Source organism: Sturnus vulgaris, chromosome 26 (genome assembly GCF_052056855.1).
Source record: "Sturnus vulgaris isolate bStuVul1 chromosome 26, bStuVul1.hap1, whole genome shotgun sequence".
Classification (NCBI taxonomy): Eukaryota; Metazoa; Chordata; class Aves; order Passeriformes; family Sturnidae; genus Sturnus; species Sturnus vulgaris.
Genome location: NC_142268.1, coordinates 1,465,309 through 1,492,891, shown reverse-complemented (window position 1 = coordinate 1,492,891; position 27,583 = coordinate 1,465,309). Strand labels below are relative to the sequence as shown.

General features: G+C 52.4%; 1 protein-coding gene across 10 annotated transcripts in view; it reads left to right on the top strand.

The window, feature by feature from the left end:
• Positions 1-27,583, top strand: part of PTPRS (protein tyrosine phosphatase receptor type S) — a 154,630-nt gene that overhangs the window by 55,162 nt on the left and 71,885 nt on the right. For all 10 annotated transcript variants that reach the window (XM_088179305.1, XM_088179301.1, XM_088179298.1 and 7 more), the window contains exons 3-5: positions 16,521-16,666; positions 17,984-18,125; positions 26,396-26,584. In XM_088179305.1, the coding sequence (XP_088035431.1) occupies positions 16,521-16,666; positions 17,984-18,125; positions 26,396-26,584 (477 nt within the window). The remainder of the gene's footprint in view (positions 1-16,520; positions 16,667-17,983; positions 18,126-26,395; positions 26,585-27,583) is intronic.

The window sequence follows — 27,583 nt, the reverse complement described above, 5'->3', positions numbered from 1 at the left end:
GAGCTGCTCCCCACGGAGCCTGGCAAACAGCAACCAGCCTTGTCTGTGCCAGCTGCAGAGGCTGTGAGGAGCTGTCCCTGCTCTGGCAATGTCCTCTCCCATCAGATGGCCCTGGGCTCTGTCACATTCCCCTAATCCCTTGGCCAGCTTCCACCTCGCCAGGGCTGACCCCATTTCCTGCCCTGATTCACCCCAGGCCCTGCAGCCCCCGGGGCTGGAGAGGGGAAAGCCCTGGGATTCTGCCTTTGGGGGTGGGAAAGCCCTGGGATTCTGCCTTTGGGGGTGGGAAAGCCCTGGGATTCTGCCTTTGGGGGGTGGGAAAGCCCTGGGATTCTGCCTTTGGGGTGGGATCACCCTCCCAGCTTTGCAGGGAGCAGATCCAGTGCAGCAGAGCCTGGGCTGAGCTGGGACCTGTCTCCTCTGCCAGGGTAGCTCTGGAGGAGCTGTGGCCTCTGCAATCAAAGGACCATTAAAATACTTCCCTTGTTTCTGAGGCTAATTGATCTCAGTCAGTGATTTAAATCTTTCTGTGGCAGGAGCATTCTATTTAAAGGAAACTGCCATTTAAATTAAAAACCCAAAGCACCACACTACTTTGTGCCTGCTGTTCCTCCTTGGGAATCTGAGGAGAACAATAATTGAAAGGTGTGACACAGATATGTTCTTTCTCTTTTTCTTTGATTGCATGTGGACATTTTCTTTGTTTCTTCCATATGGTCGAAGAGCAGCCATGGAACTGGAAATTACAAATTCCATTATTATTTTCAGTGATGTTCATTAAATGGAAACTCTTCTCTGCTTAAGGATTTCTTAAGGATTCTGCTGTTTGGGAATTGGCATCCCTGCAGGAAGTCAGGGGAGCCTCCCCAGGAGCTGCAGAGCCAAATGTGCCCCTTGGAGCTGAGAGGAAAGCAGGCAGCAGGGAGAGGCCAGGCCTGGAGATGAGTCTGGGGAGAGGAATAGTTCCCAAATTGCTGATGGAGCTGGGCACAGCACCAAGCCTTGCTGTTCCCTGTTCACATACCCAGCCAGAGCCACAAAGGGTCTGTGGGGAGCACCCCAAAACCTCTCACTGTGTGTGATCCCTAAAACACCCCAAAACCTGTGTGTGATCCCTAAAACCCCCCAAAACCTCTCAGTGTGTGATCCCTAAAACACCCCAAAATCTCGCTGTGTGTGTTCCCTAAAACACCTCAAAACCTCTCATTGTGTGTGATCCCTAAAACACCCCAAAACCTCTGTGTAATCCCTGAAACACCCCAAACTTCTCATTGTGTGTAATCCCTAAAACACCCCAAAACCTCTCACTGTGTGATCCCTAAAACACCCCAAAACCTCTGTGTGTGATCCCTAAAACACCCCAAAACCTTTCATTGTATTATCCCTAAAACACCCCAAACCCTCTGTGTTCCCTAAAACACCCCAAAACCTCTCATTGTGTGTAATCCCTAAAACACCCCAAACCTCACTGTGTGTGATCCCTAAAACACCCCAAACCCTCTGTATGATCCCTAAAACACCCCAAAACTTGTGTGTGATCCCTAAAACACCTCAAAACCTCTGTATGATCCCCAAAACCCCCCAAAGCCTCTCCCTGTGCACACACCCAGGCTCGTGTGGCTGCCAGGAGCTGTTCCTGCCCCTTCCCTGCAGGGCACAGCCGCTTTTGGGTCCCCTTGCCCTCCTCTGTCCCCCCCAAAGGAGCCACGGGCCAGCTCCAAGGGCTCCTCAGTTGCCCATAAAAGCCATTTAGTGCATGGAAATGTGGCCGTTCTTGTGACTGGAATCAGCACGCTCGCTGTTTTCAAGTGGATTTTTCTCATTGATTAAACCTTTGTGTTTTACAATAGCACTTTGCTAATTGGCACTTTGCATACACAGAAGGCTGGTGCGTGGCTTTCTCCACCCCAGCAAAGATTTAAGGGCAGGGAACATTACCTATTACTTACAATTCCTTCCTTCTATAAATCACCGTATTAGAACCCTTACTAGCACACTCTGAAGTATTACCATAAATAATTAAATCTAAATTGCAATTGACAAAATAAAAGAATAAAGCCCCTTTTATGATGCATTACCCCTGGCTTTCTTCCCTTTTAATTGCCCGTGCTCCATCGTTAATTTGCAGAACACAGTCGTTCATGGGAGGTGCATGTGAGGGGGGGCTCAGAGCATCCCTGGGGCCAGCAGAGCCTGCAGCCAGGTTTGCAGCGTGTGGGATCATGGAGGTGACAGAAAAAGTGTGATGGGATGGGAGAGGAGCTCCTCCAGGTCCGGGTTCAGGCTGTTTTGGGGAGCTGGTGCCTGTGTGGCAGCACAGCTTGGCTCACTGAGCTCCAATCCCAGCCCCTGCAGGTGAATCTGCCTCCTCTCCCATGCTCTCATCCCCAGGATTAGCCCCTGCACAGATCACAGCTTTCAGCTCTGCAGGTCCAGAATTTGAGCTGCTGCTGGCCAAGACAGCAATTGTCAGGTAAAATGGGAGAAAACATCAAGGAGGTTCCATCTTAGCACTTGACAGGCAGGTTAGGTCGACTTGAGTGGGAAGGAAATGTCTCCACGGTGGGGGAAGCTGCTGCATTGGAAGGGTTTGGGGTGGGAGAGGGAAGGAGCCACAGTGTTCTGGGCTGAGCTGTGCCATGGTCTGGGTCACAGACCTGAGTGATTGTGGACCCCCAAAAGGACCAGGGGACCTGCAGGGCTGAGGGGCCAGGGGGATGGTGCAGAAAGACCTGTCCCCCTTGTCTGCAGGGGCAGCAGAATTTATGAATTTAGGGTGGGAGCACAGAGGAGGTTTTGTGGTGGAGTTTTCACTTGGAGTTGCACATTGTATCTGCAGTGAGTGGAGTCTGAGAGAGGAGCCAGCAGCTGAATCCTGAAAAGGCAGAGGTCACTGGATCCTGAAAAGGCAGAGGTCACTGCTTCCCTGCCCAGACCCACCTGCTGCTCCTCTTCCTCGGGCACCAGTTGCCTTTGCAGGCAGGGAACTCCTCCCTGTCCTTGTTGCTGCTCTGCCCTTTCCTTTGCTGCCTTTTCCATCTGCCAGCTGAGATCTTGCTGAGGCTTCTGGGCTGGTTGTTGTCTCACTCAAGGACACTGAATTAAGCTTCTATGTCACCTTGTTTAAGTGCCTGATTAAATTAAACCTTGCCTCACTGGATCAAGTGATGTATCTCTTCTCTTTTTTTGTCCCCTTTTCTTTTTCTTCCCCTTTTCTTTTTCTTTTTTTTTAAGATAACTCAAATTGGAAAGTTTGTGTCTTCTGCAGGACCTGGAAGGAAATAAATCATGTGTTGAAAGAGCATCCCGGGGGCAGGGGGGACTGTCACTTCCCAGGTCTCAGCTGTGCCCCACACTGCCAATGCTCCTTCCATTAATCCCTGCTGAGGAGCCCCTGGGGACAGCAGCAGCCACGGTGTTTGGGAGCCAGCCATGGGTGTCTCCTGGTGAAGGATCTTTTCCCAGCCAGGGGCTCTTTCTGCTCAGCTTCATTACATGGTTAAGTTAGGGGAAAAGAGCATCTGTTTGTTGTGTAAACAAGTGGCTTGTGTGAAAATGTCACCTGCAGAGGACTGGGATGGAGGAAATGTCTGTCTTCATACCTGGATGCCAAAACTGGGGCTGTTCCTTTGTTCCAGGCTTTGCCAAGAAGCCAAGACTTCTTTCTTGATGACTTTTCCCCTTGGTTGTCCTTTTCACATCAACAGTTCTTGCCCTTGCTGCAGGAAGGACGGGATCGTTCTCCTGGGTCCCATCAGCTTTTCTTCTGTCTGCCAGGGTCTGTGCTCGTGTCTTTTCAGGACCAGCTCAGCACAAATCTCCAGGGTCACTGAAGGGAATCCGTGAGGGATTCCTCCTTTTTGTGGCCTGGCAAGCCCAGTGTTATTCTTAGAAGGCAAGCAGAGTTTTTCAAGGACGCCTGACCAGAGGAATGTCGTTCCTGCGTGCGTGGGATGGAATCTGGGCTCGAGCTGGCCTGTGAGACACCATCTCCCAAGAACAGTTTTATTTACTCCGTGCCACTCTTCCCCTCCAGTCAAGGATGTTCTCTTGCAGCATAATTGGTCCCAGCTCCCACCTTAGAGAGCTGTGATGTTCTGTGCACTGCAGCTGCCTTTCATTTTTGGGGGATTGTTAAAGTACATGAAAATAATCACGTTTTACACCATCTGCTGTGTGCCAGGAGGTAGCCAGGGCTGCAGGCCAGGGAGTCAAGAGCAGCCTCACCCTGAGCCTGCACCTTCCCAGCCCTCCTTTCACTGGCCTGGATTTGCTGTTTTCAGCACAGACTTCTCTTGCTGGGTTCTTGTGTGAGCAGCCCTGGTTTGGTGAGCAGTGCTGGTTTGGTTACTAGTCCTGGTTTGGTTATTAGTTCTGGTTTGGTTACTAGTCCTGGTTTTGTTACTAGCCCTGGTTTGGTTACTAGTCCTGGTTTGATGAGTAGTCCTGGTTTGGTTACTAGCTGTGGTTTGGTTACTAGTCTTGGTTTCGTTACTAGTCCTGGTTTGGTTACTCCACCCTGGTTTGGTTATCCCACCCTGGTTTGGTTACTAGCCCTGGTTTGGTTACTAGCCCTGCTTTGGTTACCCCACCCTGGTTTTCTTACCCCACCCTCATTTGGTTATCCCATCCTGGTTTGGGTACTAGCCCTGGTTGGGTTACCAGCCCTGCTTTGGTTACTAGCCCTGGTTTGGTTACCAGCCCTGGTTGGGTTACCAGCCCTGGTTGGGTTACTAGCCCTGGTTGGGTTACCAGCCCTGCTTTGGTTACTAGCCCTGGTTTGGTTACCAGCCCTGGTTTGGTTACCAGCCCTGGTTTGGTTACCAGCCCTGGTTTGGTTACTAGCCCTGCTTTGGTTACTAGCCCTGGTTTGGTTACCAGCCCTGGTTGGGTTATTAGCCCTGGTTTGGTTACTAGCCCTGGTTGGGTTACTAGCCCTGGTTGGGTTACCAGCCCTGGTTTGGTTATCCCACCCTGGTTGGGTTACTAGCCCTGGTTGGGTTACCAGCCCTGCTTTGCTTACCCCACCCTGGGTTCTCCCCCTGCAAACCCCAGGACAGCCAGAGCTGCAGATGTGGCAGCGATCACAGCTCAGCTAGACCTGAGGAGGGCCAGGAGAGAGCAGTATAAATAAATATATTTTGGATGTCTGCTGCTTTGACTTTGAAAGGAGATGCTGGGATGAATGATTTAAAGCATTGACAGGAGGGACTCTGGGCTGCCCTGCTTTCACAGAGCCCTGAGCCCGTCCTGTCCTGGTGCCTGCAGACATGAAACGTTCCATGCAAGTGGTGCAAACCAGCACTGCTCGTTTCATCTGCAATGCACGGAGTCATTTCTGTTTCCTTTTGAGGCCGAGAGGAAAAGCAAAGCTTTAAAGAAGCAAAAAAAAAAATAATAAAAAAAAATAAATAGAAGGAGCTGCAACTGGTTTAGCATTCTACAAAGTTTCTCTGAGTCCTCCAAATCTTTAATTGACTCAGGAGCATAAAATTGAGAAGGGGAGAGAGTGAGAGAGCGTGCGAGTGGCGCGAGTGATTTGAATAATTTATTGTCCTTTGAAGTTGCAAGAGAAATTTCAGCTGCCTTGGGGAGTAATTTCTCCCCGTTCTGAAAGGGTTTCTCCTTATTTTAAACTCATTCAGAGGATGATAGTTTTGCATTTTCTGCATAATTAATGAGCATAGCTCCCCCCACTCTCACACAACCTCTAAAGAGTGGTGGGGTGATGAAACTTGGTGGTTTTCTTAATTAATAAAGTCAAATTAATTTGACTGTGTCCTCATCCTCCCTCACCTCTGTTGGAATCCATGGATTTATTCATAAATTATCTGAGCACGCTGCTAGGAGTGCCAACACTTACAAATCTTTAGCCTGGACTTTGATTTGTTTGGATGAATTTCTGAAAGGATGGTGTAAGGTTTTTTTTCCATTCAGCTCTCACAGATCACCTTGAGCCTGGCTCCAGTGATCTCCCAGGGAGCCAGGAAGATCCTCCAGCTCTCATTTTCCTTTGTCTGTCTTTTTGGGGAGGATCTGCTTGATTTTTGAGGGGGTTTGTGTGGTTTTTTTTCTGTATCAGCGCTATGATACACCACTTTTCTTCTAAGATCTGCTAGTTTGTGATTCATTCCAGTAGCTGCCACTTGAGGCAATGAAAGGGAGAGGGCAGGGCTCCTGGAAGGGCTGCAGGACATCCTGGTACAGAGCCATCCCTTGTCAAACATGAACAGGAGCTGTCCTACTCCAGGAAAGCTCACCTGCCTCAATTCCTGCCTTTGACAGACAAATTGAAGGCGTCTCTGCTGCTTTCCCGTGTTTCCATTTCTCTCTCACTCACATCCTGCACTGTTTCCTGGCTCACTGAGTCTCTAGTTGTCCCAAAGCTGAATTCATCACATTCCCACTGCTGTCAGTTCTCAGCACTGTTGTTGAAGTCTCCTTTTTTTTTTTTTTATTCTTTTGTGTTGATGTTCCCACTGCAAATCTGAATGATGAGCAGTGTGGTTCAGAGACAGAAATTGCAATGACTCGTGTGGTAAGAGTCGAAGTTCATCACCGTTGGAGGTTGTGCTCATCCATTAGTCATGGCTTTATTAGTCTTGGTTTCTCGTTTTTGAGATCTCCTGTCTGGAGCTCCCTCCACATCCCAGTTTCAATAAGCAGTGCAGGCTCATCATATAATCATAATACACTGTTTACACCCAGGTATTTCAAGCTTGTCTATCCTTTTGTTCCATGGAAAGTGTGGGCTGAAGTCTCTCACCAGAAGTCAGATAGGAATGGTGCAAAGATCTTTTAAAAACACCCCAAATTCTGGGCTCTAGGAATTGCACCTTCCCCTGTTCCTGTAGACCAAGAGCCTCCTTCTCTTGCCTGAAGGAAAGAAGCAGCAAGTGGAAATAATCCAGCTTTTATTTACAGAGTAAGAGAGCAGAGCTTTATCAGACATATTTCATTTGCCTGGTGTGCCTTTCATCCCCAGAAGATCCCCACGTGCCCGTGTGAGCTGAGAGCCTGGCTGGGGTCACTGCAGCCCCTGCTGAGCCGCTTTTATTTCCCTGTGTGTGTTTGCAGGTGCAGAGCTCTGTGCTGTCACTGGCCAGGGACTGGAGCTCATCTCCCTGATGCCATCCTTGCAGCAGCCTGTTTGCCCCTTGCTGCTGCCTCTGCTGTCACTTTGCAGTGGCACAGGAGCACGGCTGGGCTGGATTAAGATGGCATTGCCCCCTGGGAGCTGGAGCTGGGCTCGTTAAGCTTTTGCTTCTTGCAGGCTCGTCCCGTAGGAAATGTTTTTTTTTCCGTGTTCTGGTATCCCCTGTGGTCTCTGCTTTTCAGTGACTCAAACAGAGCAGGGGAAGTTGAGCAAAGAGCCAAATCCTTTTCAGCTGGCTCTTTTCTAGGTGGGTGGGAATGAGGCTGCTCCAGGATGCCAATATCGATGACATGGCTGGAGGAGAAGCTGTCTCAGCGATCTGGCAAGGGCAGGAAGAGCTGCCTGCCTCGAGCTTGTGCTTGCAAACAACTGGGATTGCTGTCAGTGATGGACAAGGGGCCCTCATTAAGTTTCCAGGACAGCTCCTTGGGTCTCTGCCTCTGCTCTGGGTTGTTATGCCTTGTTATGGGACTTGTGGACAGATGTGGGATGAGAGGCTGATGGAGAGCACTCGTGTACCCCGGGGGTCCTGGCTGGCCACGTTCCTCTGCTTGCTGGAGCCTCCTGCCTGACCTGGGCTGCCATCCTCCATTCCAGCCGTGCTCATCTTCCTCACAAGCAGAAACTTTCTCCTGTAGGGCCAGAAGGTGCAGGAGGATCCAGAGGTGCATTCCCACCAAGCTACTCCTTGGCCCTGGGGTCGGTGGGTACCAGGGGAGGGTGGAAGCTGAGAGCAGCACTTGGGGCCCCTGCCCTGCTGGATGGGTGAGGGAGGGGAGAGGGGAAGCTGAGCTGAGCTGTGGAATGGCCACACGTCCCTGTCCCTGTCCCAGGGAGCAGTTTGCATCCTCTGTGTGTGTGTGTGTGTGTGTCACTACACGTGCCCTGTCCCTTGGCATAAATCACAGCTGGAGAATGTTCTCCTGGGCTGTGTCAAGGTGCCACTCAATGGAGCTGGGGCTCATCCTTTTTGCCGTGGAGAGAGGTGGATCCTTTCCATGCACAGGGATGTGCAGGGGTAGCCTGGAGGAGTGCTGTGGGAATGGGATGACTTCATCCCAGCTGCTGCTCCCCTGTGATAAGGAGCAGCCCCATCCCTGAAAACCAGCAGTTCCAACAGGCCAGAAGGAAGGATTGTGCTTCCCCTCCAGCAGGCAGGATAACGTGGATCTCTCACCTTGGATGTCAGAGCTAGGAACAGATTTTTGGTAGCCTCAGTGCTGCAGGCTCGTGCCTCCCTTCCAAAGGGTCTGGATGCCAGTGCACTGCAAGCAGGAGCTTGAAGTCTGCGTGGATGTGCCAGATCCCCAAATTACAGCCTGGCAGGTGCTGGCTGGGAAGGGTCTGCTGCCTCATCCTGGCCAGGGGGAGAGGGGGCAGCTGGCACAGGGGCTGGGGTTGTTGGACATCCAGTGCACTAAAGGGGCATTAAACGAGTTCTTCATCCTCCTCACCCGTTTTCTGCGTGTGTTAACTCGTGTGCTGGTGCCATCCTCCACTGCTGTCCTCCCTCCTCTGGGGCCTTGCAGGAAAGGAGAAGGATAATCCTCCAAATGCCATTCCCCATGCCCACAGAGGAACAGGCTGCATCCTGTGGTAACCCAGCTTTTCTGAGTCAGGTAAGGGCTTTGGTGGCTCAGCAGCAGGGGAGTAGCCAGGTGGAAGTGTTTCACTTCTAAAAAAACATCCTCGATCTTTTTTTACCCTCCTCTGCCCAACCTTGCCAGTCCTGTCTCCCTGGAGGGAGCCAAGAGCTGCTGACAGTCAGAGGAAGTCTCCATCTGAAGCCTATAATTATCCTGTCTGCCTTCCCAGAAAAGGCCAGTTGGGGAGCGAGCTGCTCCTGTTCCCCAGCCCAGCTCTGCCTTCTCCTGCCTCCCCAATTACTGTTAATGGACTTTTTATGATGATAAGAAGACTGGGTTGAGGAGAAGTTATTGACAGGGAAATGGAATATAATTCACTCCCTGTTTGTTTGTTCTGTCAGAAAACCCTCATTTTAATTTTATTTGTGAGGCACTGAGAAAGAGCCCTCAGAAAGGAAAAAGTGCAAAATCTGTCAGTAGAACCCTGGATTTCACGGGGTCCAGAGTCTCTGCAGGACCTCTCCAAGGGGTGTCCTCAATCTTGTGGAGTGTCTCCATAGAGACTCCTCCCCAGTCCTTCTCCCAGTCTGCAGCTTTCTCACTTGTCCTGAAGGAAAATGTCAATTCTGGAGCTCTCTTCCTTGCCTCTCCCCCTGCCTCAGCTCCCCCGCTCCCAGCACGGACCCATTCCAAACAGCACATCCCTGCTCCCCACTCTCCATCTGTCTCAAATTTGGCTGCTCTCTCCTGTTTTCATCTGCTCTGTGGTTTATCTCCTCCATCTAATCTTCACTTCCTTGCTCTGGCTCTGAACACCTCCCTCCTCTCCAGTTTGCTCCAGTTCTCTTGCACAGAGTCTTGGAATATCCTGCCTTGGAAGGGATAATCAAGGATCATCAAAGTCCAGCTCCTGGCACAGGTCAGCCCCAGGAATGCCTCTGAGTGCCATTTTCCCTGCTGATGGCTTCTCATTCCCACTGACCCTCCCAGCCTTCCTGCCTTCTGCTCCCCATCTCATCTCCCTGTCCCCTGGGGTGACAGAGCTGTCCCCTGGCTGTCCCTGTCCCTCACTGCTCTGCTCTCCCATCCCCATCCTCCAGTTTGGGGCATGGATCTCGGGTACAGGCACACCACAGCAATACCTGTGTGTGTAAATCTGCTCCCTAAAGCAGCAGACAAACCCTGGGGCATGGCTGGAGCCCAGCCCTGCCTTTCTGGACAATATTTGAAAGCACAACTGCCCAGGGCTGTGGCTGTGGGGGACCTTGGGCTCCTTCTCCAGCTGGGAGCCCGTCAGCAGTTGTGGAAAAGGGAGATGGAGCTCCACCAGGCCAGCAGAAAGCTCCAGCCCAGAAACCAAAGGGAAGAGGAGGAGAAGAGAGGGTTTAATCCTGTGCACAGCAGTGGGAAGGCATCAGATTCATTCTGGATTGCTCTGGAAACTTGCAGGAGGTGAGAAATAACAGGGAGAGACATCTCCTTCCAGCTGACATGACTTGGTTATTGGGAAGTTCCAAAAGCTTTTTGTCTAGCTTTCAATTTTTGTCTTTCTCCCCCAAGAAGCAGCTCCTGGGGAAGGTCTCTGAGTTCTCTCTCGTGAGGATTTTGTGGTTATTTTGTTTTTCTCTGTTTTCTGAGGCTGCAGCTGTGCTCGGTGGCTGAGTGGTGAGCAGGTCTGTTCCCAGCCTGCTCCAAGCTGTGTGTGCTGTCTGGACCAGCACAGAAGGAGGTGTGAGGGATGGGGGACAGACAGGAGGTGTGAGGGATGGGGGACAGACAGGAGGTGTGAGGGATGGGGCTGTCACCTCCCCTCGTGTGGCAGCACAGGAAGGGCGAGCGCCCAAGGTCAGCCGAGCTTGCACCAGAGGCAGAGATCTGAATCCCAGTCATGGGAATGGTCTGGAGCCTGAGGAGAACACTGGGCTGTGCAACTAAAAGCAAAATAGCATCACCCACGAGTGGCTTCATGGTCTCAGCTTTTACCTTTGTTCTCAAGGGTGGAGGTGCACGTGTGTGTGTGCACAAAAAGGTGAATTTCCTTCTGCTGAATGTTCTTGAGTGAGGATAAAAGTTGTGTCTGCCTCTCCTGTGGCATGGACACGCTCCCAGGTGGGCACCTCCATGGGGAATGTGGGGCTCAGCTCCATGGGAATGTGAGGTTCAGTTCCATGGGAATTTGGGGTTCAGTTCTATGGGAATATGGGGTTCAGTTCCATGGGAATTTGGGGTTCAGTTCTATGGGAATGTGGGGTTCAGTTCCATGGGAATGTGAGGTTCAGTTCTATGGGAATGTGGAGCTCAGTTCCATAGGAATGTGAGGTTCAGTTCTATGGGAATGTGGGGTTCAGCTCCATGGGGAATGTGGGGTTCAGTTCCATGGGAATGTGGGGTTCAGCACCAAGGGAATGTGGGGTTCAGCACCACGGGGCATTTGCTGAAGGTCTGTGAGCTGTGCTGAAGGATGGCTGTGCTCGTGTGCAGGGAGCTCATCAAGCAGCCAGGCAGCCGGGAATGGCTTTCCTCCTTTCCTCCTTTCCTCCTTTCCTCCTTTCCTCCTTTCCTCCTTTCCTCCTTTCCTCCTTTCCTCCTTTCCTCCTTCCCTGCTTCCCTGCTGTGCCCCTGCTGCAGCTCCAGCTCCTGTGCCCCTCTGGGGCCAGTGCAGAGCCTGCTCCTTCCCGGTGGGATAATGGGGGTTAGTCACCAGCGAGGGAGGAGCTGGAGCTCTGAGTGGGTCGTGGGCTTCCACAGAGGTGCCAGCTGGCACCGGGGCTCCAAAAATGGGGGAAAAAAACCCCTCCTAAAAGTCGTGTTTTGTAGCTGCCTTTCTTTTGTCTCCGTGGATTGCTGCTGCTGTGGGCGAGGGGCCGTTCAGGCAGGCTCCTGCTGCTCTGTGCTGAGGCCAGATGGAAAACAAGTGGGTTTGTGTTTCCTGGCAGCCTTTTGTTGAGCTGCTCTCCTGGGGTGGCAGGGGCACGGGGTGGCGAGGGTGTGAAGCACACAGGTGAGGTTTGTCACCTGCACTCAGCACCAGGGCCGTGCTGTGGGGCTGGAGATGAGGGGACAGAGCTGGAATGGGGGTCAGGAGGATGCAGAGGCACCTCTGCACCCCGTCAGGGAGAGCCTGGGGGACAGAGCCTCACACACTGGGCAAATACACACTGCTGGTCAGGGACCATCCTCCAGCTGCTCCTTGTCACCTGTGGGGCCAAACTAAGGAGAGTGAGGGGAAGGGGACACGTCCCCATCCCTGTGGGAGCAGCTTTCTGCCTTGGACAGCCCCAAAGCTGGCAGGTGGAGCTCAGGAGGGAGCAGCAGTTCTGGGGTGCTCTGCAGAAAGATGCTCCTGCCCGTGGTGTGTCAGGGAGCCTCGATTCCTGCCCAGCCTCCTGTTCCCTCCATGCACATCCACAAATGGCTCCTTCTCCTCCTTCTCCTTCTCCTTCTCCTTCTCCTTCTCCTTCTCCTTCTCCTTCTCCTTCTCCTTCTCCTTCTCCTTCTCCTTCTCCTTCTCCTTCTCCTTCTCCTTCTCCTTCTCCTTCTCCTTCTCCTTCTCCTTCTCCTTCTCCTTCTCCTTCTCCTTCTCCTTCTCCTTCTCCTTCTCCTTCTCCTTCCTCTTCTTCCTCTTTTTATTCTTATTTTTCTCCCCCTGCTCCCACCAGCTGTCAGCTCAGATATCTGAAGCTCGTTTGTTCTCCTGCCTCTCCCCCAGCCCTCACAGCACCTCTGGGTTCTCCGTGCCTGTCCCTGGCTCTGGCTGCTGATGTTTCAGACAGCCATATGGTGGCTGGGCTGTCTCCCTGGCTGCTCGTCCATCACTGCCTATCCACCCTGGCAGCCCTTCCCCAGGGATTTTGGGTCTAAAGGCTGAGATGTCCCCTCCTTCTCCCCACTGCTCCATCTCCCAGCTTCCCTGCTGCAGAGCTCTCAGCCTGTTGTGTCATCCCTGCATCCTCGGCAGGGACATGTTGGGTGGTTTTACACGACTGTGTTTGAAGAACTTTTCCTGCTTTGGTGTCACACGGAAGGAGGAGAGGGGAGAGGAGGCAGCAGCGTCTTTATGTTTGGTGGGGAACTGCCTGGGTGTGCCCCGGGCTGGGGGATGAGGAGAGACCCCCACCCTTCTCACCTGGCAGCCAAAGTCTGCGTTAGAATCCCCAAATCCCCCGTGGTTCCCCAGGCTGTGGTTTGGGATGGGAATCCCACGGGAGCTGATCCCTGTGTGGGGACAGGAGGGTCAGGGGTGGCCAGAGGGGGCTGGACAGGCGTGGGCCAGGGCAACTGCAGGCCAGGGGATGCAGGAGGGATCTCTCTCTCTGTTCCTGCAGCTCTCTCAGGAGGGATCTCTGTCTGTTCCTGCAGCCCATGGAAGCTGCAGGCCAGGGGATGCAGGAGGGATCTCTCTCTCTGTTCCTGCAGTTCTCAGGAGGGATCTCTGTCTGTTCCTGCAGCCCATGGAAGCTGCAGGCCAGGGGATGCAGGAGGGATCTCTCTCTCTGTTCCTGCCGTCCTCCAGCGTGGTGCTTGTTGCTTTTGGGAAGTGCGTGGGCGGTGGGCAGAAGTGAAAGCTTCGGTTTGACTTGATGGCTTTGCATTAAGCTGTGGAGCAGGATCACAGGTACACAGCAGCCATCCGCTCTTTTCAACCTTCCCTCTGGAGACCCAGACCCCGCAGGAAGCCTCTTGTAGTAGGAAAATTCTTTTAAGCTCCAGATTTTTCCCTTCCTATTTTGATACTGCACAAAAAAAATTGGGTTTTTCTACTTGGCAAGCAGAGAAAGGGGGGGAAAAAATTATCTCTGTGGCCGCTGGAGTGATGGAGCTCAGACTCAGCCTTTCCAAACCTGACTTGTTCTCAGCTATCAGGGAAGCTTGGTGAAGTGATATAAAACCCCCTTGGACTGTCAGTGTGTTGTCTGGAAAATGTGTTTCTTTGCTCTGTATTTATTTATTTAAAGCCGTGGTCCTGCAGCCTTGGCAGACGAGGGGAGACACCTCAGGCCCTCCGGGTGGGCTGAGAGGTTTCAGCTGGCACCTTGTCCCTGCTGTGGAGGCTCCCAGAGCTGGAGGCTGAGCTCTCCCCGTGTGTCAGCTCTCACTGCTGTGTGTCCCTTTGAGCTGGGCCTGGCACAGCACAGCTCAGACAGCACAGGGGGGTGGGCTCCAGCTTTGGGTCACCAACACCTTGGATCTCCAGCACCACGGGTCACCAACATCCTGGGTCACCAGCACCATGGGTCACCAACATCCTGGGTCACCAGCACCTTGGATCACCAGCACCATGCCTGTGCTGTTTTGGCTCTCCCCAGTTCTCCCCAGTTCTCCCCAGTTCTCCCCAATTCTCCCCAGTTCTCTCCAGTTCTCCCCAGTTCTCCCCAATTCTCCCCAGTTCTTCCCACAGTGCTGTGCTGCTCTGGTTCTCCCCAGTTCTCCCCAGTTCTCTCCAGTTCTCCCCAATTCTCCCCAGTTCTCCCCAGTTCTCTCCAGTTCTCCCCAGTTCTCCCCACAGTGCTGTGCTGCTCTGGCTCTCTCCTCCCCAGGGCTCAGTGCTCAGTGTGGGCTGGAGCCGAGCTCTGCAGGGACTGGGGGTGCAGAGGTGGAGAGTACAAGGGGGAGGAATCAAATCTGCAGCTCAGTGCTCGGGCAATTTTCAAATCAACAATTTAGCTCTGATTCTCACCCATTTTCCAAGTGAGTAGCAAAGCCGAATAGGTTGGGTGGTTTTTGTTTGGGTTTTTGTTTGGCCCCTCGTGTCCAACAGTGAGTCCCTGGTAGGCAGCTGGGAATGGCAGGAGCTCAGGAAAAGCCCCACTCGTGGACCCCTTTTTGGGGTCTGGTGTTGGGGTGATGGGATGCTGAGCAATGACCCCAAATTCCGTGGGGTTTTTTTTGGAGCACCATCCCTTTCTCCAGGACGGAAATAGAACCTTGTTTTTCTCCTCGGCTGATCTCTCATCATGCAGCCTGCACCCATTTAAATGTATACGTGACATTAAGGTTTATTAGGGGCTTTTATTTTAGGAAATGAACTTGCATCAATAAAGTGTTCTTAAAAGCCCTGGATGTTTTTAGCTGTACCTTCAGAATTGACTTTGCAAACTCTTCAGATATCGAGCGGAGGTGAGCGGAGGAAGGAAGTCAGGGGCAGAGTGAGCATTTATATTTTAGCCTGGAGCAGGGTTTGGGTTTTACCTTTCTCAGATGGAAGACACATCCCCCAGTGCCAGTTCCTCCGGTGGGATTTGCTTGATAACCTTTAGCTGTAACATTGCAAAGAAGGCTCTGACCTCTAAATATAGATTTGGGTATTTATAAATGCCGTGCTTTGTACACACAGCATTCGGTGGGACGTAAACAGCTCCAGCAAATTGTATTTACCTCCAGCATGGAAACAAATGCTTGATTGCATCACATGAGCTTGCTCAGTGCCTTTTATTTATATACTGCTGGCCACGCCAGGCAGGCAAGGGGAGAAGGTTTCCTTTTGTCTTTCGACCCCTAAAAGACCCTGGAGACTTCTCCCCAGCCACCATTTGCCCTCCTGTCGAGCCCTGTGGGAGGCTGTTTGCATCTTATTTTATAGACTCTCGAGTATGGAGGGATAAATACACACATTTCAGTCACGTGCTCTGCTTTTCTCAAGAAAACAGACGGCAACTTTATGATCTGAGTGATTTTATTTGAACGCAGCTGTGGCCCTGTGATTTAAATATTTCAATAAATTTTGAAGTAACTAGATGAGAGGAAGCAGTGCAAGGAAAACAGGTTAGAGCACGGAAGGAGGATTCCCAGGGGGTGGGGGCAATGTGGGCTCTGCACAAACCCTGCTGGCTTTGGCTTCCTCTGTGAGCAGCCCCTTGGCACCTCCCTTGGCCACAGAGCCCATCCCTGCAGTGGGATGTTGGTGGAAATCAGTGAGGGGCTGAGGGAGAGCTGCTCTGGGCTCAGGTGCTGCTCTTTGGCACAAAACCAGCCCCAGCCCCTGGGTTTGCACTGGGGCATGGCTGCACTGCTGCTGCAGGGAGAGGAGAGTGCAGGAGAGCCTGGATTCCTCCTGCAGCAGCAGGAATTCCATGGGAGCCTCGTGCTGAGCAGAGGAGAAAGGGGAGCAGGCTCTGGGGTTTGGCAGCTGGCTGGTTGTGCTCTCAAATTGCCTTTATTTGTATAAAATCCCCCGGGAGATCACTTACCTGGTCTGTGTAAATGTACCTGGGAGGATGTGCAGGTGAAGGCAGAGGTGCCACAGCTGAGGGGATTTCCCATCCTGCAGCCTCTTGCACACCATTGTCCCCAAGCTCTGTGTGCCAAGTGCTGCTCCTGCTATTTCATGGTACTTGTCCCACCTTCTCCCTTCCCTGGCTCTATTCCTGAAACTCTCCCCTGTTCCTTGGTGTTTTGCTCTTGTCCAAGGAGCTGGGAAGTGCAATTCACTGTTCCTAAGTGTTGTTTTCAGCTCTACCAGCTTTTGGTGATGCTCATTAGATGGGTTTTGCAAGGGCAATTTCCCCTGTACAAAACAATTTAAAAGTCCACTTTTCAGGAGTAAAAGAGGCTTTGCAACACTGAAGTCTCTTTGTAGGATCAGGCCCTTAATCATTTTCTGCTGGAGCTACTTCATATGTAAAATGGAGGTAAAGGCTGTTCTGAAAAAGGCCAAGAGGTTTAATTTCAACTGAGATCATTAAGAATAGCAGCAGCACCACCACTATTAATTACAAAGCGTGTTTATTAGAGTTTGTGTTCGTGACTGCCACTGATGATGTTTCCCTTTTGTCCTCAAGGTCCCCCTGTGTTCATTAAAAAGCCTGTGGACCAGATTGGTGTGTCAGGAGGGGTGGCCTCCTTCGTGTGCCAAGCCACTGGAGACCCGAAGCCAAGGGTCACCTGGAACAAGAAAGGGAAGAAAGTGAACTCTCAGAGGTTCGAGGTGAGAGATGTCCTTGAAATTTGGCGTCCTGGGAAGAGAGAGACTGACACAAAGCAGCCCCTGCTCTTCTTTGGCCACTCCCAGACCTGATAATAAAGGGAAATTTGGAAGGGGAGGAGTTTTAACAGCAGGAGGAGTGAAATGCAAGCTCTTGGCCGTGTCAACAGCTGAGTTTGTTCCAAAGCAAGAGAGAACTTGGCTCAATTATGTTATTGAAGTTTTTTGTTTTGTCTCACTGGGTTTTTTCCCCTTCCTGGGATATAATATAACTTCCTGCTTTCCTACGAAACCCCAACTGAGCTGGTGATACTTCAGCTCTGTAAATGTACCTTTCATAGCCATCCATGGCTCAGCATTTTAATCCTGGGGCAGTCTGGAGTAAACACTGCAGTTGTTGGCAGCCAGAGCCGGGCAATTGGCATTGTTTAGATAGAAATGAGAGCAGAGGAACAAGGACTGGGAGGTCACACTGTGGAATTTGCTGTGGGACTCAGCCCTGCCAGGCAGCTGTGTGCTGAGAGGAGCTTTGTGGTGTCAGCTGCCCCTGCAGATGGAAGGGACAAGGTTCATTTTTATTTTGTTATTTTTATTTTGTTTTCCTTTGGTGTGTTTCGTCCTCCTCCACCCCGGTTGTGCTCTGAACACCCAGCCCACAAGAAATCACTGGGGCTCGTTCTTTCAGAGCCTCTGAGGTGCACACTGGGGTTGGGTGGCTCCGTGGTCACTGGCAGGGGTGGCTGTGTGGTCACTGTGCTGCAAAGAGAGAGAAAGGACAGCAACACACACGGAGCTCTTTTGGGGAAAAAAAGCCAATTTATTGTACAGCCAGCCCGGATTTAAAGTGTGTTAGTGCAGCCAGGACAGGACAGGAGCTCATTGGACAATTGGGAAAAACATCCTTGGGACAGCACCTCAGGATGTGTCCCACGGGAAAGACACCAGGGGTTAATGTTGGTGATGAATTCCACTCTGTTTGTCACCGTGTTGTCACCCTGGGAGACTCCTCCCTAACTGAAGCTGCAGTCAGCTTGTCAGCCTGGGAATGGAGCTGAGAGTCAGGAGAAATCCAGGCCTGGAGAGAATTCCCAAGCTGGAATTCCCCAGCTCTGTCAATGTGTGTGTGTGTCCACAGGGGCTGTGGCAGCTCTGTCCCTGGAGGTGGGTGCAGAGCCAGCCTGGAGTGTTGGTGACACGTGGGGCTGAGGGGCAGCTGCTGGGGGATTTCAGGGGGTGTGTGCTCGTGCCTGGGGTCTCCTGAGAAGCAGCAACCCAAGGACATTTACTGTGTGTGTGTGTCTCTTTGCCTCCATCCCCCAGACCATCGAATTTGATGAAAGTGCAGGTGCTGTTCTGAGGATCCAGCCCCTCCGGACCCCCCGGGACGAGAACATTTACGAATGTGTAGCTCAGAACCCTCATGGGGAGGTCACTGTGCACGCCAAGCTCACCGTGCTCCGAGGTAAAGAGCAGGGCAAGGGGCCCTTCACATGGGTGGGAAGGCTGCTGAGAATCCATGGCTAAGGCACAGAGTCCTCCTGGACTGGCCTGGGTTGGGTTTGGTTGGGTTTGGTTGGGTTGGGTTTGGTTAGGTTGGGTTTGGTTAGGTTTGGTTAGGTTTGGTTAGGTTGGGTTTGCTTTGGTTTGCTTTGGTCTGACCCACCAGATCTGTTTGCTGCTCTTACCCCAGAGAAACATGAAACTGCTGTGTAAAGCAGAGGTGAAACTGGGCCACTTCAGGAGGTTTGACTGGTGATGTGCTGGGGTTCCTTCTGACCTGAATTATCCTATGACTCTTATGATCTTCCTCTCCTGCAAAAATTCCTTCCCCAGATTTAGGAACAGCACCAGGAGCTCCCCATTGTCCACACAGAAATGTGGCTCCAGGGAAACCTTCACTAAGGGATCACTTAATGGGCTGGGGTTAAGGTCATCGTGGATCTGCATGGGCTTGCACACATTTGGTAGCAATGCAAACGTTTTTCCTCGTGCAGAATACCTATTGTGCCTTTCTGGCCTTCTCCCTCTTCCCAGAGGTCCCTGGCTCTGTGCACTCTCCAAGAAACCAATTCCATTCTCCATTTTGTTCTGGTTCCTTTTCCCACTTGTCCCCGTTACAGAGGATGTTTACATGGATGCCTCCCTCATGTCATCTGTTTGAAAGATGCTCCCTGAACTGGGTGTGGGGGAGGGAACAATATGCTGTTGCTCTGGATGCCTCTGGATGTTTGCTGTTATTGCCCTGGAGATCCCTAAAATCCGTGTGTGAAGCTCTGAGCGAGGCTGGGTGCTAAAGCTGACCCATTGTGGGGTTTGGGACACCCATCAGTGATGTTCTGTGTTCCAAGCACAGGGCAGTGCAGGTGATCCTGGGGGGGAATGGGGAGGTGGATCACGGCCTGAGAGCTCCCAAGGGGAATTTATTTTGGCTGTGGATGGAGCCATGGGTGTTTGAGTAGCACTGGCATTAAAATCCTTTCTCTGTGCAGTGAACAGACTGAGAAAAATTTTAGGTGCTGCACGCAGGAGCCCCACAGGGCCAAGGGGTAGCTGTGCCTATGGGCCAGCTGCTTTTCCTTCAGCAATTCCAGCATTCCCTCCAGGAGCAGCTTCAATCCTTTTGTTTGAACAGGCAGCGAGCCCGTCCTTCAAAGGGCAGAGCAAAATTGGTGTGTGACTCCCCAGCGTGCAGCAGGGAATTAACAGCAGACATGAAGGGCACAAGGCAAAGCCCCCAGCCTCCCTTTTTAGCTGGGAATATCCCTGCTGTGGGCTCGGTGCTGTCAGGATTTTGGCTGCCTGGGAGCGTGGGGGCCGTGGTCCAGTCATGCCTGACAGATTTGTGTAGGTGACTTCGATGTGTGTGCAGCTCCTGTGCCTGGCATGGCATTTAACCTTCTGGTGGAGGAACGTGGTGGGATGGAGCTGTCAGGAGCTTGGAACAGTGCAGTGTGACAGGAGTGTGTCTAACTGTGCTTATCCCAGGGGGTGGGAGCCTTTTCTTCACACTTATTCCCATGAATTCCTTTGGAGCTGTGACAGTCTGGGAGAAGGGCCCCTGCAGTCATATTTAAAGTTTGTACCCCTCGAATTTAGCTACAAGCAGTGGCAGGGGGAGTCCAGTTGTTCCTTGGGCATTTTCAGAGATGGACACTCCAAACCTGCCTGGGCAGCCCCTTCCAAGGCCTGACCACCCTTTCCAAGGAGAAATTCCTGTGATGTCCAACCTGAGCCTGCCCTGGCACAGCCTGAGGCTGTTCCTGCTCCTCTCTGGCTGCCTGGGAACAGAGCCCGACCCCCACCTGGCCACAGACTCCTGTCGGGGATTTTTAGAGTCTGAAATAGGAAAGATCTGAGCTCAGAGGCCGTCCTGAGGGACCCGGGCTCTTGTAGAGCTCTTCCTTGTGGGATCAGCATCATCCACGTCAGCCAGGGACAGCTGACAGCCCTGGGGCTGCATCTGCCCCCACTGCCTGACTGAGCCACCCTGTGCTGAGCCACCAGAACATTCTGACTGTGGCTCTGCTCTCACAGCCCCCTGCTCTGTTTGCCTGATGGGACCTGGTTTGGAGTCCCCTGGAGCACGGGGGGTGCCCGTCCATGGAATGTGAGGGAGCAGGAATTACCTGCAGGGTGGGCCAGGGCGATGTTGAAGAGCACCAGGGAAGCAGGTTGTGTAGCATATCCTCCCCTCCCCTGCTCAGCTGGAGTTTCTCCATCCTTCAGCACTCCCCAGCTCTCACACAGCAGAGTTTGTCTCCTCTTTATCTGCGTTTTCAAGTGCTGGGCAAGTTAAAAGCACCCAGCCAAATGCACCGATCTGCACAATGACAAAGTGAGCATGTTGGCATCTACTCCTCTCCTGCTCCTCCCCTCTTCTGCACCCACCCACTCTCCTGTTTGTCTTTTCTCTCGCTGCTCAGCCTCCTCCTCCTGTCTCTGCTCTCACTTGCAGAGCTGATGCTGAGCAGAGAGGGGGCTGCTCCTCGCTGCTCCCAGCCTGGAGATGGATGGGAGCTGTCATTTGCAGAACCTGTTACCTTGGCACACTCTGGAGAGTGCAAACCTGGGCCCAGCTGCTGCAAACTGCAGGGGGCTCTGGGGCAGCTGTGCAGCCTGTTGCCTGTGCTGCTGTGATCCCAGACATGCCTGTGGGTCCCTTCCTGCACCAGCATTGCAGCATTTCCTCAGCACCAGTGCAGCCTCCTAACAGCAAATGACAGAAAATATTCCCTCTTTTCAGAAGAGAAAACAATACATTCTTCCCTCCTAGATGCAGCTGCTGAAGGGATTGAGCATAAACCCCTCTTGCTTATGCACGTGATTACTCCTGGAACAGACCCTGGTAGAAACCCACATGCCTTCACTAGAAAACAGGAAACTGCAGGAGAGGAAACCTTGGGGAGCTTCTGAGCAGCAGAGCTGTGATGGACACTGTTCAACTCACACAGTCCCTTCACACCAGCCCTGCTGGCTTGTTTGTCCTTCCTGCTCTGCTTCTCCAGGGATCCCAGTTTGGTAGGGCTGTGGAGACTGGCTGTTCCTTCCACAGCTGGCTAGACAGAGTGCCTGACTCCTGCAGAGCTTGGAGAAAAAGAAAGAAAGCAGCTTTGGGAAGCATTTTCCAGTTGTTTTTTACTCCAGCTGCTGTTGTTTTTCGTGGTAACTTAGGCAGGAAGGAAGGTCATTGGCACGGGCATAGCAGCTCCCAGTTGGTGTGGATTCTCTGAGCTGCCCACTCCCAAGGAAGATATAAATATCTATATGTGTATCTCTGGGGATAGATACAGACTGAGAGGTTGTAGACTCCCCATCCCTGGGAGTGTCCCAGGCCAGGCTGGACAGGGCTTGGGGCACCCTGGGACTGTGGAAGGTGTCCCTGCCATGGCAGGATGGGAATTTAAGGGGTGAGATGAGCTTTAAGGTCTCTTCTGTCCCAAACCATCCTGGGATTCTCTCTGTGTCTACATTTATATCTCCACCATCTCTGTCTATATTATCATGATGATTATTATTATTTCCTGTATGCAGCTTATCCTTTCCCTCCACGTCTTGAGTAGCCTGACAGAGATTCTGGTGCTGTGCAGGCTTTTCTGTGGGGGGCTGAGGGCACAGGGACCCTTGCTCAGCTGCAGGAGCAGGGGCTGGGTTTCAAACAGGAACCAGGCTGGCTCCATTCTGTGCTCTGGGGAAGCTGCTGGAGGGAGTTCTGTGGGGGTTACTCATTGCTAAATGCAGCACAAAAAGCAGCTCAGTGTAAAGGAGCAGAATTTGGTGTGCCCTGAGCCAGCTCTCTGTGCATCCCAGGCAGGGCTGTGTGCTCCTGGGATTGCTGCACTCCAGAGCAGGGGGGAGAAGGGGCTGTGGGACACTGCAGGACTGTGGGACTCCCTCCAGGACTGTCACTGGGGCTGCTATGGGCAGACTTTCACAGCTTCTTGTGTTTCCCTCTTGGTTTCCTTGCATGAAGTATTCAGGCATTGCTTTAACAATTCCAGCCTGAAATCTCCCTCACACATTTCCTACTCCAAGAGCACATCTGGTGTGGGAATGTGTAAAGTTCTAGCAAGATCCCTGCGGTTTGTTGGGAGTTTTTTTGTAGTTGTTGGCTTTAAATCACAAAAGGTAAACAAGAAGCAGCTCTGGATGCTCAGCAGAGTCCCACGGGAGCACACGGGAAAGGGGAGCTGTCCCCTCTGAAATGTTACCTTGCCATTTGGAAAATTCCTGGCAGTCTTTCTTCAAACTTGACTTGCTTTGCTTTGCCTGTAGTGACCTGAAAATTGGGTGACATTGACAGCAGATTAATTCTGTAGCTTCTGAATAACATCAAAGTCATTTTAACTGAGATGCCTGTAGAAGGAGGGAGCGTGGGGACCCGTCAGTGGAGGGAGCACAGGCACTGCCTGCACTGCTTTGGGGTGCAGCACACATATCTAAGGCTGCATTTATTGCCTGTGAGCCCACAAATTCTCATAACATTGTTAGGCTATTGCTCTTTTCGTAGTGAAACTTTCAGCTCCAAAGAAATGGAATCAGCAGACAGAGCACATTACTGAGACTCCTCCTTACATTAAAATTGTCTTTGGCTGGGCAATAACACAGAGCTGAGACACAGGTACAGGCACATGGGTGGAAATAACTTGTTGATGTAATTTCACAAGGCACACAGCAGAGAGGGCAGCTCAAGTGTTCATAAACATAATGAAAGGAACAGGGGCAGCTTAAAGAGTGGTGGATTTTGATTTTGATCCTGATTAAAACTTGTGTCACTCGAGCTGCTCCATCTCCGTGTTCCTGCTTCTTCCACCCTGAATGAGGACAGTCAGAAAAGCCAGCATCCATATCTCCAAGGAGAGTGAAAAAAATCCCTCCTCCTCTTCCCTTCAGAGCATCCTCGTGCCTTTCTGCACCGACTCCATGGCACGTCTGCTCACGCTCACACCCTCCTCCTCTAAATTATTAAACAACTGTGTACACCCTGCGGGGAAAAGAGCAGCAGCAACACCCGCTTTATCTTCCTTAATCATCCTCATTTCCAGCACAGCTAATTAGCTAAACCCAGTGCTGCCACCTTCCAGAGTGACAAGGGGACAGAGCAGCCCTGTCCCCTGCCTGGGGCTGGGGACCCTTGCTGTGTGTGGCAGCCTGAGCTGGGTCCAGGCACAGAACGTGTCCCTGGGTGGGATTTCTTATAAATGACAGCAAAGTGCTCCTCTCTCTTCCCCTGCCTCTCCCCATCCCTCCTCCCCTGTTCTTTCTCAGCCTCCTTTGCTCAGCGAGGCCTTGAGGTGATTCACCAGCTCGGGGTGGGGTGGCCGTGAAGAGCTGGCTCTAAGTCAGGGATGAACAAGGTGTTGGGCTGCTCCCTTCATATGGCAGCTCAGGAGAAGCTTTGCCTGCGTGAGCCAGCACGGTTCCAGCAGCAGCAGCTGCCCAGATGTGCCCTTGAAGCATCTCCAGCTTGTGTCTGGTTCTTTTGTCCCTGCAGTTGCCTGAGCTGCTTTCAGAGAGAGAATTCACAACCCGAAGCGTTCCTTGTTTATTCGGGGACAGGTCTGGGGTGTTTGGGGAGGGTGGCAGGGCACGTGTGTGATTGTCCTGTGGGGATTGCAATGAGGTTGTAATTGCGTTGTTACAGGGAGCCCAGCTGTCAGGGCATGGGGGAGTTTTACTTCCCTGACAGGAAGGAAATCTGAGCCCTTGAATCGGAGCAGTCTGTGATGTTCAGAGACGCTTCCTCTGCTCATCCGATCCTCAAATCTGATCACGCCTCTAGTCGCAGTTGTTTTAATTAAACTCAGAGGAATTCTGCACATTGTGCTGCAAGATTAACATTTTTGTTTAATTAGAAACACTCGGTAATAATGGTTGTAGCCGGCCTCCCCCGGCACACACACACACACACGGGCACACACATCCCACCAGGCACAGGTTATTCCCTCTGAGCATTAATTGGCTCCTGGAAGGAAGGGGCAGGGGCTGGAGGCAGGTGGAGCAGCATCACCGGGGAGCAGGATAAAAGCAGGGATCAATAGTGATGTCATCTGCAGCCAATGCGGCTGCGGCTCCTCAGCCTCCCACGGCTGCGAGAGAGGAGAGGAGAGGAGGGGAAGGGAGGACCATTAAAGCCTGGCTGAAAGCTGTGCACAGGCAGAGCAATTCCCAGAGCCTTCCTGCTGGCCTGGCATCACTGCTGGGGGGCTGAAGGAAGCCACGGTTTGGGGGTCCTGCGGTGCCCCAGCACATGCCAGGCAGCTCAGAGGGCTGGGTCAGTCCCTAGATAAAGATGTGTGTGAACGGTTTGGGATACAAAATTCTGGTTTAGAGGTGCTTCAGGTGCACCAAAATGGCTTTAAACTGAAAAAGTGCAGATTTAGATTAGGTACCAGGAATTTCTTCCTGGGAGGGTGGGCAAGCCCTGGCACAGAGTTGCTGTGGCTGCCCCTGGATCCCTGGAATGTCCAAAGCCAGGCTGGACACTGGGGCTTGGAGCACCCTGGGACAGTGGGAGGTGTCCCTGCCATGGCAGGGGTGGCACTGGGTGGCTCTGAGGTCCCTTCCAGCCTAAGCCATTCTGGGATGCTCTGGAAATGCACCCACCACAGCAAGGCTGCTGGGTTTGTCCCTTGTCCTGCTGTCTCTGGGCTCTGCCATTTGTGTTTGGCTCCATTCCTCCTTGCCCACCACGTGCCAGCCTTAGGAAGCAGCTCAGGGTGTGTTTGCAGCTGGCAGGGTGGTTCCCAGCCCCATCCCAGTGCCCCTGGGAGAGCTCCCATCAGCATCAGTGGGGGGCTGGTTGTGATGGATGTTCATTTTTAAGAATCCCACCTTTTTTAATTCCCTGCATTATTTCCCTTCTGTTCGCTCACCTGCTTTTGGGATGGATTCCATGCCCAGACTCCCAAGGCTGTGATTCCCTGACACAGCTCATTGGAGATGACAGAGGATCCCTCCCAAATCTCACCCTGCTGCTGGCATCCTCCTTCCAAGCTGCCCTCCCCCAAACATGTTCTGGGGGGGGGGAAAAATGGCATTTTTCCTGAGCTGTGGCAGCCAGCATGAGACAGCTCTCCCCATCCCACGGGGGTAAGGGGCTGTGTCAGGTATTAGTGGGGAAGCACTGGGGTTTCATAGGAGTTACCACAAATTAGTCAGCACTGTTGGGACTGCCCTCCTCACCCTCATTAGTGAAGGCAAAAGCAGGATTGAGAGGAGCAGGAAGCTCAGCTGCAGCTCACTTGAGCCTCTCTGCTGGGTGCTGGTGCCACTGTTCTTGGAGGGCAGCAGCACTTGGAATTAATAAATCTAAAAATCACCCCCTGGCTGACAGCACTTGGCATGTTGTTGTTGTGGGTGTCCCCTCTGGTCACTGCAGCTGAAGGAGGGGATTTTCCTCTCCTTTCTCTCCCAGTCCCACTGTCTGTGACAGCCCTTTCCACGTGGGCTCTTCCATTATTTCTCTTGTGCAGTGTGTTTTTTGCACTGTGAGGTTTGGAGGGGAAAGGTGAGTCCTCTCTTTTAACTGTGATTTTTAGCAGGGATCCCTGCACGGCCCCTGCTCTGCAAAGCAGCCAGTGCCAGCCCCTGACCTGGCAGAGCTTCCCTGCAACACCTGGAGAAGCTCTGACATGGTGATTCCAACACAAATCCTGTGAGGAGCAGGGGAGGGAGCTGGGGGCTCAGCTTGGAGGAAAGGGCTTCAGGAGAGACCTTGTCACTCCCTGCAGCTCCCTGACAAGAGGGTGCAGCCAGGTGTGGCTTGGTCTCTGTTCCCAGGTAACAAGTGATAGCACAAGGGGAAATGACCTCAAGTTGCTCCAAATTGTTCAGGAAAGATTTCTTCCCTGGAAGAGTGAATAAACACAGAGCAGATTGCCTGGTGGAGCCACCGTCCCTGGATGTGTTCCAAAAACGAGCTGATGTGGCACTTGAGGACGTGGTTTGGAGGGCAGGTGGACCTGGAGATCTGGGAGATCTTGTCCAACCTTAATGATTCCCTAATTCTCTTCTGCTGTCCCCCAGAGGGTTGTTTTTTTTTTTAAGAATACATTTAAATGTAGAATCTAGTGAGACATTGAAACAGTGACACGAAGTGGACAAGCTCTTGCTGTGCCCCGCGCTTTCCACTTGGAGCAGTCGATGTTTGAACTCACACGTCCTTGGGCTGTGACACTGAACCCTGGGCGCCTGTTTGAGCCTTTACCCTTTGCTGTCCCCAACTCCCCACAGAGGACCAGCTCCCTCCTGGCTTCCCCAACATCGACATGGGGCCGCAGCTGAAGGTGGTGGAGCGCACTCGCACGGCCACCATGCTGTGCGCGGCCAGCGGCAACCCCGACCCCGAGATCACCTGGTTCAAGGATTTCCTGCCCGTCGACCCCAGCGCCAGCAACGGCAGAATCAAACAGCTGAGATCAGGTAAGGCTGGGGCTGAGGCTGGAGGAGCTGGGAGGAAACGGAGGTGTTTGTTCAGAGGGTCCTGGAGCAGAGCAGACCCTGCTGCTGTGGATTGGGGCGTTTGAGTTTTTTGGTTTTTACATCAAGAGCGGGTTGGGGCGTAGCCGTGGGAAGGGGTTTGAACCCTTTAAGTGAGGCAGAAATAAGATGCACAGTTACATGGTTATCTTTTATGATAGGAAAAAAGAGCCAAGTTTATTCAGAAACACTTTTGATTTTATAGCATGATTCACAATTTCAAGGGTAGAGAAAAGGTGATTGGTTCAGAGAGAAGACACCCCATTGCCAGGGCCTGGGCACACACCACAACAGGGGTTTGATTTTGTTATTAATTCCTTTTTATTTTGACCAAATCATCACCCTGGGAGAAATTCTCCCTTGGCCTTGAGCTGGACCAGCTCATGGGCTGGGAACAGAGCTGAGAAGCTCCAGCCTGGAATATTTTTCAGGCTGTAATTTTCTTACTTTCTCAATATGTGTCCCACATTGGAGTTTCCTCTTGGAGCCCTCCTGGTCTTCTCTGCTGCCCAGCTGGCACGAAGGGAATGACAGCAGGGAGGTTGGTGCCCATCCAGACGAGTTCCCTGGATCATGGTACCCTGGGGCCTGGATGGGGCTGAGGGTTTGCTCCTCAGAGCAAGAACTGGCAAAAGAAGAAAGAACCACTCAGGCAGACACGGCTCTTCAGCCACACCTGGTGTGGGGTCCATGGCTCAGGGAGCCAAGCACGAGGGTGAAGCCAGAACCTCTGGGAGCTGGTGCTGAAGAGCAGCTCTTGCAGGATGTCCCAGCCCCACGTCCCTGAGCCGTGGCTGGAGAGCACTTGGGAATGTTCTGGAGTGACCCCTGGGTGCCTGTGCCCGTGGAGTCCATCTCCACCAACAGATGTACCCCAGCTCCGTGGCTCTTGTCAGTTTTCCATCTTTCCCCATCTGCTTGTCCATCTGTCTCTCTTGTTTG